General features: G+C 38.0%; 1 protein-coding gene across 1 annotated transcript in view; it reads right to left on the bottom strand.

Moving 5' to 3' along the window:
* Positions 1-2930: 2930 nt before the first annotated feature.
* The window catches only part of ndufs4 (NADH:ubiquinone oxidoreductase subunit S4), a 139993-nt gene continuing 130039 nt past the window's right edge, over positions 2931-12884 (bottom strand). Inside the window, exons 3-5 of the mRNA XM_080185642.1 lie at positions 12093-12265; positions 5559-5632; positions 2931-3118 (exon numbers count right to left, since the gene is read on the bottom strand). Coding sequence (XP_080041768.1) covers positions 3015-3118; positions 5559-5632; positions 12093-12265 — 351 coding nt within the window. The 3' untranslated portion in view covers positions 2931-3014. The remainder of the gene's footprint in view (positions 3119-5558; positions 5633-12092; positions 12266-12884) is intronic.

The raw sequence follows: 12884 nt of genomic DNA, 5'->3' as shown, positions 1-12884 counted from the left end.
TATCATGCACCCTTGCCTGTCTACTGTTGAAAATTGCATTCATGTGTGTCACTTCCATTTCAATATTTCAATGGTCTCTGGCTGCCTTTCCATCCACATTCTGTAAACTTCAGCTTAATCAAAACTGAGGCCCATAATCTATCCTCCTTTGTTCCAAGTCTTGTTTGCTCATTGACCTTACCCTTGCTCTCTGGCCCTCATTGTTTTCAATTTAAAATACCCATGATTGTGTTTTAATTTTTGCGCCTCTTTATAGTTCACTCATATGAGGTTCCTCAAATTCTGCACTCCTCTAACTTTCATCCTTTTTGTCCCACTATTGCCAGTGGTGTCTTCAACCACCTGGAATCTCCTGGTAGTGTAATGGTATCGTTGGACTAGTAATCCAGAGATGTAGGATATTGCTCTGGGGCCTAACACAAAGCAAGGTGGTTGTGGCTATAGGAGGGTAGTCATCTCAGCTCCAGGAAATTACTGCAGGAGTATTGTAGGCCCAACTATCTTCAGCTGTTTCATCAATGACCCAGTGAAGGTGGGAATGTTCGCTAATGACTGCAGAATGTTCAGCACCATTCACGACTCTTCAGATGCTGAAGTAGCACATTTCCAAATGTAGCAAGACCTGGACAATATCCAGGTTTGGGCTGACAAGTGGCAAGTTGACTGTCTCCAACAAGAGAGGATCAGACCATTGACCATGGCATTCAATGGCATTATTGTTGCTAAATTCCTCACTATCAACATTGTGGAGGGTTACCATTGACCAAAAACTGAACTAACACATAAATATTGTGGCTACAAGAGCAATAATCATCAAATTTGTGGCAAGTTCCATTTACCGTCTCCCATGCTGCTGACCTAGGTTTGCGCCAAGTTGAGCAATGCCTCGATTTTGAAATTCTCTTTCCTGTTGATGAATTCCTACAATTGCCTGACCCTTCTCTATCGCCTCTTCCCAACCTCCAAGATATCCACACTCCTTTAATTCTGGCGCTTTGCATCGCTCTGAAATTAGTTATGCCCTCATCCATGTTAGTGCCTTCAGTTGCTGGGACCTTAAGCTCTGGAATCCCCTCCCTAAACCTGCCCACCTCTCTTTCTTCCTTTTACGATGCTCCTTAAAACCAATATTTTTGATTAAGCTTTGGTTGAATGTCTTAATATCTGACAGGGTTCTGACTTCAGTTATGTTTTATAACACTCTTGCCTTTGAATATTTTACCATATTGAAAGAATAAAGCAAATGCATGCTGCTGTTTTGAAACCTATAATTCTACAAAGCTTAAGGCCACCTAAAACTTAAAATATTTTTTCTATCGGTTGGAAAGCACTTTTAAGGTCTGTTATGGATGAGTAGAAGTGATGGAATAACTTTTCCCCTGTATCCTCACCTCTCGGTTGTCTGCAAAATGATGTGCTTTAGAGGAAGTATTTTAAATCTTTTGAATATAAATACAATAAACTCAATACAAATAAAATACAAATAAATACAAAACAGACTCAGGAAAATTTAAATCAAAAAGGATAATCTTTCTTCACACAACATCCCAAAATGTAAATGTAACGAAACACATGCCCTCCCTCTTGCACACAAGCAAAGATGGATTCTAGTGACAAAATATGCTTTTAGGTTACTTGCAATGGAAAATACAAGTAGTAAACCATGTGTCCAAATCTTAGATAAAAGCAAATTATTGCAGATGCTGGAATCTGAAACCAAAAAAGAAAATGCTGTAAAACCTCAGCAGGTCTGGCAGCATCTGTGGAGAGAGAATAGAGCCAATGTTTTGAGTCCAGGTGACCCTTTGTCAAAGCATCCTTTGTCCAAATCTTAGTCCTTTTAAAATACATGTAAGCAGCTGGATGGGTTCTCTCACATGGCTCTTTGATTGGATGGAAATAGGAAGCCTCTGGGTACCTGCTCGAAGTTGTGGCCACATTTTGTAGAGGCAAAGCTTTGGAGCTGAAAATGAATTAGTCCCTCTCTCTCTCATTGCCTGGGTCGACTGATAGTTAGGCAGGGTTCTGTTCCTCTTGCTGGAGGATGGTCACACTTGTTCTGTTGATTTGTATCCTTGTCTGTCTCTCCCTGGTTCTGATAAAATAATTTGGGATCTGGTGTTCGCTTCAGTCGTGTGTCCGTACTGATTAAAGCACGTATTATGAAAGTTGGGAGTACAACTTTCTTGCAGATATAACATGATCATCACAGATCTCATACACTTCTGGATAGGATACAAGAAAATCCTCACAATTTGGTAAGTGATCCTTCTCTCACCTTGAGCTATTAACCTCTCTCTACAGCAATCTTATTTGTTTTTCTTTATAGTCAATACCATCTACTATGGTCAATATTTCATTTATTCTTCCTTTAAGGTGTAAATACACACTGCAATATGGTCTTTTGCCTCAAAGTTTCGTTGAAATCAAAACATCATGCAGTTTCAAGAAGTTCTCAATTTTACGAATTCTACCACGCTTTGCACTTGCAGATGAGATCACCAGAATTATTTGGCATGTTATACCACCCTAACTCCACACTGTTCTATTTGTGCAGTCCATTATGTCACAACTGTGCTTGAGGAAAAGTTAATGATCTGAAACAAAAATGCAAAGCCCTCTTTTTCTACAAACTCAACTTTGAGAATCACAGAATTATACCACCAAATTGTGGTGGTCCATGATGTAACTCACATTGAATACTTCTGGCTTGGAATGAACTAGGCTCTTTTTCTAATTATCTCTTTAATCTGACAGCTGCAGGTCAATGTGAGGAGCTTGAATATTTCTTAATTGGAACAATGGATGCTTACCCGATGTGCATGGTCACATCCACATGGGAATCTGTATATTATTGTGAGCCATTGAGCGGGGGAACAATGAAATTTAGGGAAAACGTAAGTTCTATGAAAGAAGCTATGCAAAACTAATTGGTTAAAGATTACATTTATTCAGATATTAGAGTAACTAAATACAACAATTGATTTTATTTTTAGTCAAATAGACAACTGCATTTATTTGGTTGACACCCGAGTCCTTCTGTTCCAAGCGAAGTTTGCACCATATGATTTTGGTCTGGGCACCTTGACCTTCTTTTCCTCTACTTCATAGCTCCAACCTGTGGTGAAAAAGAAACATTTTATTGCGTAACAACTTTATTTTAAATGTGATTAAAGTCACTTCAGAACTTTATATTGGACATTTATTGACATAGATCACAACGGTATGTACAATTTCTAAAAAATATTACAGAAAAAAGTTTTGAAGTTGTAAATAAGGTGAAATTTACAATATTCATGGTTTGGTTTTTGTAGAATATAGAATGCAGACTGCCTTTTCAGAAAGCATTTATAACTGACTAAATGTTCTAAGTCTGAAGTAACAAATTGCATTATCCATCATCCTCCTATGCAACACAGAGAAATACAAACACAAGTTTAAACATAGAAACAATGCATTCAGCCCAACCATATCCTCTTTGTGGTCACTCTCCATGCAACTTCTACCCGGCCTGTTCCCATATCCCTACGTGCCCTTTTCATTCATCTATCTGTATAACTTATTATTCAATGTTGATAAATTTACTGCCTTAAGCTTAAACTTGGGACCAAACTCCACATGCTCACAATTATCTGTGTAAAGAGGATTTTCCTGCTCTCTTTCCTAAAGCTAATTTTTAATCTTGTATCTAATATATCTATTTAATTCTTTATCCTTTAATTACTGAAAATAGCCTGCTTCTATTTACTGTTTGTAAAGTTTATTTATTAGTGTCACAAGTAGGCTTGCATTAACAATGCAATGAAGTTACTGTGAAAATCTCCTAGTCACCACACTCCAGTGCTTGTTTCGGTACACTGAGGGAGAACTTTGCATGGCCAATGCATCCAACCAGACTGTGGAGTGTGGGAGGAAACCAGAGCACCCGGAGGAAACCTATGCAGATACGGAGAGAACATTCGGACTCCACACAGACAGTGACCCAAGCCAGGAATTGAACCCGTGTCCCTGGCACTGTAAGGCAGCAGTGCTAAACACTGTACCACTGTGCTGCCCCATGCAGCACCACTTCCCATAGTTTTACACACTTGCATTATTTTGTCTCATAAGATACATTGTTCTGTGAAAACAGGTCTAATCTTGCCAAGATGTTTTTCATATTTATATTACTTTATATCTGGAAGCATCCTAATGAATCTATACTACGGTCTCCCTAAAATTTCAATAACATTTTGAATTTGTGAAACTAAGTATTCCATTTTATTTTAACTGAAATTTTAAGGTTTTATATAAATTTGTCACCCCTTGATTTTTATAATCATATCTAAGATTCCTTAACCGTTCTAAAAAAATGAATATTATCCTTAAAGGATCTATCAAAATTCATCTGATCTTCCAAAGCACCATGCCCTCTTCCAGAGTTTTTTTTTAAAGAAAATATATCACCCTACATTATTCTGTCACTTATAAATACATGACCCCATCATATAAAAAAGCATTTTGCAGCTCCCTTTAGACTCCTAAAGGCCAAAATCAGCCTGAACTTATGCTTTAAAAACAACAATAATCACAGCAGAATACCTACTTCTGACACAAAAAATTGAGGAAATTCTGGCTTAAGTGATTTCCATTCGCCCTTACAAGTGGAACAACATCAAATGTAATAGTGATTAGCAATGTATATTTCAAGAACTACAGTTTCGTACAATCCACAACAGAACATCATATATGGCAACTATATCAAGGAAATACAAATGATAATCTGGATTTTAAATTATTGGGTAAACTTCACTGCTGCAATTCTTTTGTAGTGATACAACTTCACACAATTTTATTGAAATGTGTCAATAACCAAATTTTCTCAGAGTGAAGTTATTCACAGTTAAAAATAATTAAAACAAATATTTATTTTAATGAAAAAAATTTAAATTATTAAACTGGAATTCTCTGTGTATAGTTCCCATTAGGTCCTGGTGTTCCCCTTCCCCATTAAAATAAGATTTATTCTTTGTATTTTTCTCTTATTTAGTAATTTGCATGGTCTTTTGGCACGAAAAGTCTGGGATATTTTAGTCAAGGATATTTACACCTATCGAAGAGCTCCAAATAAAAATAAACTAGAACACTGTTCACAAAAAGGGGCTGCTTTTTACATATGATCTACAAATATCACTTCTACTACTGTAACATTTAGAAAGTGACAATGGAATTTTAGATGATTATATAAATTGTACAAATATGAAAGTAAAATTATAAACAAGCTGTTGTTTTGATTGGATCAAAAGAAAATTCGACCAGAAAAGTTCACCTAAGACTTAACTAACTTGCACTACACTCTTATTTATAATAATGACAACTACTTTAATAAAGCTTTGAAAATAATTTCCATTCTTCTTAGAAACAATAGCTATGTGATTAATGTTTAGTCCTATTAATTTAATCAGAAACAAAATGGTAATATAACTTTGCAACATAAAGCTACAGCAGAAGTTCACAATCATAAACAAGAAGCAATTTTAAATTCAAACACCTGTGTTTAAAGAAAAATAATATAATACCATTCTTTTCCACAAAGGCAATCGTGTCCTCTTTGGTGGTAAAACTTAATTCTACATTTGATAGTGGATCAGCTCTGAAATGAAAATAATTATGATAAGCCTTTTACACCAATCTAACTTCTATCATACTAACTTTGCTTCTAATGATAGCATTTCAGTATGTTCAAACTAGCCAATTTCTATTCCACTGAAAAGGAAAAGAGTAACAATACTAGAAAGACATACTCCAAGTCTCACAATATGCTATCATGTTAAGGATTACAGTAGTTTAAGGAGAAATCCATTACTACATTCTCAGATCAACTAGGCATAAATACAGCCTTAACCGCTATCCAAACATCACATCTTAAAAATAGTTTCATATCATTTGCAAATGGGCAGCTATAATTCTGAGATGATACTACTCCAGGAGACAGGAATGCACAATAGGTCAAAATAACTTAATTTTATCTTAATTAATAACTTGGCTAAAATAAGGAAACTGCTTGATGGATAATCACTCATGTTCAGCAGTAGCCAAACTGCAGAGGCACATTAGAACCTCATGCCCAGTAGGCTATTTCAATTTGTCATCTTGTAAGTGGCTGTGATTTATTTCTGCAATGCTTCCAAACTTAAAACATATCAGGTGTTAAAAAAGTGCTAAACCAAACTTGGGCCAAACCTTTCTTCTGAAAGATACAAGTTCCTTCAGTGGCGTAGTTCAATGGCACATTAGCGTGCTGAAATAATCATTCTTTATGGAATTTGAAATAAATGGAAATCATCACAGCTGAAATTTGCCCCATTCTCACTTAATGTGCACTCTCTAGCAATGATCACGGTATAGTGATTATCTGGACTGAATTTTCCCTCCTTAAACTTAAGGATATGAAAGTTAATTAATGCAGGGATACGTAACCCAAGTGCAGAGGTCTATTCCAATCTAACATCTGACAGTACAGCATAGCTAGTGACTGAACGTCAGTGATTGAACCTGGGGATTGTGGTCTATATGCCTTTATTAACTGTATCATTGACAAAGACACTGCTAAATTTCTTTGGGATATTTTCTAGAATAGATTAATTCTTTAAGAATTGAAATAATCACACAGGTGTGAATATGACAGGTTAAATTCCACCTTAGTTAAAAAAAAACTTTATATTCTAGAGGGGAAAGAAGCTAGGTTTTGCAGTTCTTGAATTTGCCTACTAAAGGATTACAAAAAAATTAAAATGGGGGAAGCACCAAAAAGGAAATGGGCTAAAGCACGGCTGGGGGAAATTCAACCAAGGTAAGATTTTCTAAACTAAAATTTCAACTTGAAAGTCAACTAGCTACACCAAGGTTTGAGACTTCATTACATTTTACATGGTTCCATCACAGCTCAGGAGTATCCAAGGATTTGTTCTTGGATCTCTCAGCTGGGAGCACTCTTGTCTCACAGACAGAACGTTGTGGGTTCAAGTTCCATTCCAGGACTTGAACACAAAAATCAATGCTGAGGGTGTGCTGTACTGTTGAAGGTCCAACCTTCGGATGTTTAACCTGAAGTCCAGTTTTAGGAGGCACAGTCTTAAAAGGCAAATTAGTTATTCTTGGTGTTCTGGCCAATATTTATCTGTCAATCAACACCACAAAAACAGGTGCTCTGGCTCATTATCACATTGTTACTTGTGGGATCTTTCTGTGTGCAAATTGGCAAATGCATTTTCTGCATTCAATTGCATGACTACACTTCAACAAGTATGTCAATGGTGGTAAAACCCTTTGGGATGACCTGTAGTCATGAAAGGGGTGACATTTCTTTTCTTCCTTCCATATTACAGATATGTGGCCAGTTTCTAGATGTATGGCGATCACAATCAGCCTTCCCTGTCCATCATCAAATTGGTTTTGCTAAATTGATTATTGGACAAGTTTTGACTAAACTACACATTTTCAATGGAGTATCAACTCCAATGAAAAAGCAAGATACACTTTTCATGAATCATATCTTCCTCTACTGCTGCTAAATTAGGCTGAATCTAATTCTGTGCAACTTAGATGTTCTAATCAACTCTGAAGCGAGCTTCAAATTTCATATCCAACAACTTATCAATATGACTACTAAATTCCACAATATTACCTATCTATATTCTTTCCTCGTATCACGGCATTCCAAAACCTTTATTTGTACTTCTAATAGTCAAGAAATTATTTATTCATTGCCTTTGGATATCCATCCAATGCAAACCCCATTTTGTCTAAAACTCTGCTACTTGCATCTTGTGTTGTGCTAAATCCCATGTATCCTGACCTGCATTAGCTCATTGCTACCAACACATTAAACCAAAATCATATTTACAGATCTCCCTTTCTTCCCACTCTGCTTCTGAAACATCCCCAGCCTTAATTTTCTACAAAAATCTTTTAGTTTGGGGGGAGGGCAGGGGTGTTCTCTGACTTTGTGAGCTTTCCATTCCCTCACCTGTTGTTTATTGCTTGGTGTTTTTATCCTGTCATTCTTCAGAAAACAGGAAGGCTGTGGCACATGAGAACCTAGAAACTATCATTATCATGAAAGAGGTAGTGTTGGACAAGTTAATGGGGCTAAAGGTAGACAAAGTTTCCTGGTCCTGACGGAATGCAACCTAGGGTACTAAAAGAGATGGCGAGAGAAATAGCAAATGCGCTAGTGGTAATTTACTAACATTCGCTGGATTCTGGGGTGGTTCCCGCAGATTGGCAAACAGCAAATGTGACGCCACTGTTTAAAAAAGGAGGTAGACAAAAGGCAGGTAACTATAGGCTGGTTAGCTCAACTTCTGTAGAAGGGAAAATACTTGAATCTATCATCAAAGAAAAGCGAGACATTTGGATATATATTGCCCCATTGGTAAGATGCAGCATGGGTCCATGAAGGGCAGGTCATGTTTGGCTAATTTGGTGGAATTCTTTGAGAACATTACATGTGCAGTGGATAACAGGGCACCTATGGATGGGGATTTCCAGAAGGCATTTGACAAGGTGCCGCATGAAAGACTGCTACATAAGATAAAGGTGCACAATGTTACGGGTCATGTATTAGCATGGATAGATTGGTTAACAAACAGAAAGCAAAAAGTGGGGGTAAGTGGGTGTTTTTCTGGTTGACGATCAGTGACTAGTGATGTGCCTCAGGGGTCTGTGTTGGGACTGCAATTGTTTACGATTTACATAGATGATTTGGAGTTGGGGACCAAGTATAGTGTGTCAAAATTCGCAGATGACACTAAGGTGGGTAACTCTGAAAGTCTGCAAAGGGATATAGATAATCTAAGCGACTGGGTGAGGGTCTGGCAGATGGAGTACAATGTTGGTTAATGTGGGGTCATCCATTTTGGTAGGACTAACAGCAAAATGGACTATTATTTAAATGGTAAAACATTGCAGCATGCTGCTGTGCAGATGGACCGGGGTGTCCTTGTGCAGGAATCTCAAGGAGTTGATTTGCAGGTGCAGCAGGTAATTAAGAAGACAAATAGAATTTTGTCCTTCATTGCTAGAGGGATGGAGTTTAAAAACAGCAAGATTATGTTGTATAAGGTGCTGGTGAGGCCACACCTGGAGTACTGTGTACAGTTTTGGTCTTCTTATTTGAGAAAGGATATACTGGCATTGGAGGGGATGCCACTAGAAGAGATTCACTAGGCTGATTCTGGAGTTGAGAGGGTTGGCTTATAAAGTCATACAGTCATAAAGGTTTACAGCGTGGAAACAAGCCTTTCGGCCCAACTTCTCCATGTCATCCATTTTTGTTTAAAACCCCTAAGCTAATCCCAATTGCCAATATCCCTCCATACCCTCGTAACTATCTAAATGCTTTTTAAAAGATAAAATTGTACCTGCCTCTACTGTCATCTCTGGTAGCTTGTTCCAGACACTCACCACCCTCTGTGTGAAAAAAAATTGTCCCTCTGAACACTTTAGTATCTCTCCCCTTTCACCTTAAACCTATGCCGTCTAGTTTTAGACTCCCCTACCTTTGGGAAAAAATCTTGTCCATGCCACTCATTATTTTATAGAACTCTAAGGTCACCCATCAGCCTCCTATGCTCCAGAGAAAAAAGTTCCAGTCTATTCAGCCTTTTTTTATAACTCAATCCATCAGGTCCCACTAACATCCTAGTAAATCTTTTCCGCACTTTTTCTAGTTTAATAATATCCTTTCCATAACAGGGTGACCAGAATTGCAAACAGTATTCCAAGTGTGGCTTTACCAATGTCTTGTACAACTTCAACAGGATGGCTCAACATCTTATGAGGAGGGACTGAGTAGACTGTGGCTATACTCATTGGAATTCAGAAGAATGAGGAAGAATGTGCATGGTTATGGGTGAAGGTGGGAGAATGACATTAAGTGAATTGTTCATAAGAAGAATCAGTGATGACACATGGGCTGAATGGTCTCCTTCTACACTGTAACAATTCTGTGAATCTGTGAAAAGATGCAATGGAAACAAGAGAAGGAACTTTTTAACGGTATGCCTTCCCTGTATAGTGCGCAAGAAACAATACTTCACTATACACTAATACATATGACAATAAATCAAAACAAATCATTGAAGGATTTAGCTATTGGATGCCACTTCTCTGAAGGGACCATTTATCTAATGGCAAAAGAGAAAATGCTGGAAAATCTCCGCAGGACTGACAGCACATGTAAGGAGAGAAAATAGCTGACATTTCGAGTCCAGATGATTCTTTGTTAAAGCCCCACAGATGCTGCCAGACCTGTTGAGATTTTCCAGCATTTTCTCTTTGGTTTCAGATTCCATCATGCACATTAATTTGTTTTTATCCATTCATCTAATGTTATTCTCTTGCCTTCTCCCTGTAACCCATCTGGTTGGCATCTGGAATGCACTATCTGAGCGTGTGGTGGAGGCTGCTTCAATCAATGCAGTCAAGAAATAATTGAATTGTTATATGAAAAGGAATAATGTGTGGGGTTACAGGGAGAAGGCAAGAAAATAATATTAGATAAATGGATAAAAGCAAATTACTATGGATGATGGAATCTGAAACCAAAGAGAAAGTGCTGGAAAATCTCAGCAGGTCTGACAGCATCTGTAGGGCTTTGACAAAGAGTCATCTAGACGCGAAACATCAGCTATTTTCTCTCCTTACAGATGCTGCCAGACCTACTGAGATTTTCCAGCATTTTCTCTTTTGACATAAAATAAATGGTTCCTTCAGAGAGGTGGCACCCGATGGCTAAATCCTTCAATGATTTGATTTGATTTATTGTCACATGTATAGTGAAAAGTATTGTTTCTTGCGCGTAATACAGGGAAGGCATACCATTCATAGAGATGGAAACAAGAGTGTGTGGAATGTAGTGTTACAATCATAGCTAGGATGTAGAGAAAGATCAACTTAATGCAAGGTAGGTCCATTCAAAAGACTGATGGCAGCAGGGAAGAAGTTGTTCTTGAGTTGGTTGGTACGTGACCTCAGACTTTTGTATCATTTTCCTGGCGGAAGAAAGTGGAAGAGAGAATGTCTGGGGTATGTGTGGTCCTTAAGCTGGCTGCTTTGCCGACGCAGCAGGAAGTGTAGACAGAGTCAATGGATGGGAGGCTGGTTTACATGATGGATTGAGCTACATTCACGTCCTTTTGTAGTTTCTTGTGGTCTTGGGCAGAGCAGGAGCCATATGAAGCTGTGACACAACCGGAAAGAATGCTTTCTATGGTGCTGCATCTGTAAAAGTTGGTGAGAGTCGTAGCCAACATGCCAAATTTCCTTGGTCTTCTGAGAAAGTAGAGGCATTGGTGGGTTTTCTTAACTATAGTGTCGTCATGGGGGGCCAGGACAAGTTGCTGGCGATCTAGACACCTAAAAACTTGAAGCTCTTGACCTTTTCTACTTTGTCCCCGTTGATGTAGACAGGGGCATGTTCTATTCTATGCTTCCTTAAGTTGATGACAATCTCCTTAATTTTGTTGACATTGAGAGATTATTGTCGCTGCACCAGTTCACCTGATTCTCTATCTCGTTCCGACAATCTCTGCTTTTTCACCTAGTCTGACTTGTATGGTGTCTCAGCAATATGGTGGCTGGTTCTTAACTTTTCTTTGAAACGAGCAAGTAAGTCAATTATTGAGAAGCCAACTCATCATCACCTTCTCAAGTGCAATTAGGAACGAGCATTGAATGCTGACCTTCTCAGCAATGCCTATAGCCTGTGAATGGAATACAAAAGAATTCCTGCAGATATGACAATATGGGATTTGCATGCATGAAGACCTGAAAGCTAATTCCTTATCGACTGTAAATTACTTGGCTATGTAGGTGAGTGAGGTTTAGTTGGATGAGAGATATTGACTTAAAAGGCAGATTTGCTTTCCACAAGCAGAGATGCGTTATTTCAACATTTTCTGGAAATGAAGCAATGTTTACGCACCTTTTACAAAAAGAGCATACATGTTATTTAGGAGAACTGACCTAAGAAGAAATGAAAGATGAGTTTATTTGCACTTCTAAATTAAACAATATGAAAGTTTACTTATTAAAAAAGTAAAACTTACGTGGATGCCCAGCCCATTAAGGGATTCTCCCAGCGTTCCCTGGTGTCAAATGCCATCTTCCAAAGCTTTGTGTTGTTTGCACCAGACTGCATTGTGTTCCGTGCTGGAACAAAAATCCTCACTTTACGTGTTTTTACTTGGACCTCTGGTACTCCAGTTACTGGACTGATATCCTAGGTTTCAGAAACAGAAAGTAAAAAATAGCATTCGGCCATTCCGACCTTTGAGCAACTAGATGAACATAACCTCAACTCCCACCCTCCCACATTATCCTCCTATCCCTTAATTCTCTTCAGCCTCTAAAAATCTCTTGATGTCTATCTTGATAATACTTAATAATGGTAAATCACAGATAAATTCCAAGTGCTGACATGGATTTAACAGTATGGCCTTTTTACTGAAAATGGGTGGGAAATAACATTACGATGTGATTTACAAATCACTACATTTCCTAAATAGCATGCAGTAAATGTTTAACTATTTGCCAGGTGAGTATGTGATCGTGTGATTCATAATCATCAGTCGCATTGTTTGGAAGTTTCTTAGACATCTAATGAGCAGCGGCTGTGTGGCTTCCAAACTACAACAGCTATAACAATATCGCTATATCAGAGACAACATTGCATTACTTTTTAAAATTAGCTCGTTTTTTGTTGGAGCCATAGAAAGGTTATGGTGCAGAAAGAGGCCATTCAATCTATCACGTCTATGCTGGCCGAAAAAGAGCAAAAAGAAACTAGCTTCTCATGTTAATTCCATTTTCCAGCCCCTGATCATCCAATAAAGAAAGGC

This window comes from Carcharhinus amblyrhynchos, chromosome 1 (assembly GCF_965287045.1).
Source record: "Carcharhinus amblyrhynchos chromosome 1, sCarAmb.v2.hapA, whole genome shotgun sequence".
NCBI lineage: Eukaryota > Metazoa > Chordata > Chondrichthyes > Carcharhiniformes > Carcharhinidae > Carcharhinus > Carcharhinus amblyrhynchos.
The sequence above is the reverse complement of the archived record's forward strand: the minus strand, read 5'-3'. Positions and strand labels throughout refer to the sequence as shown.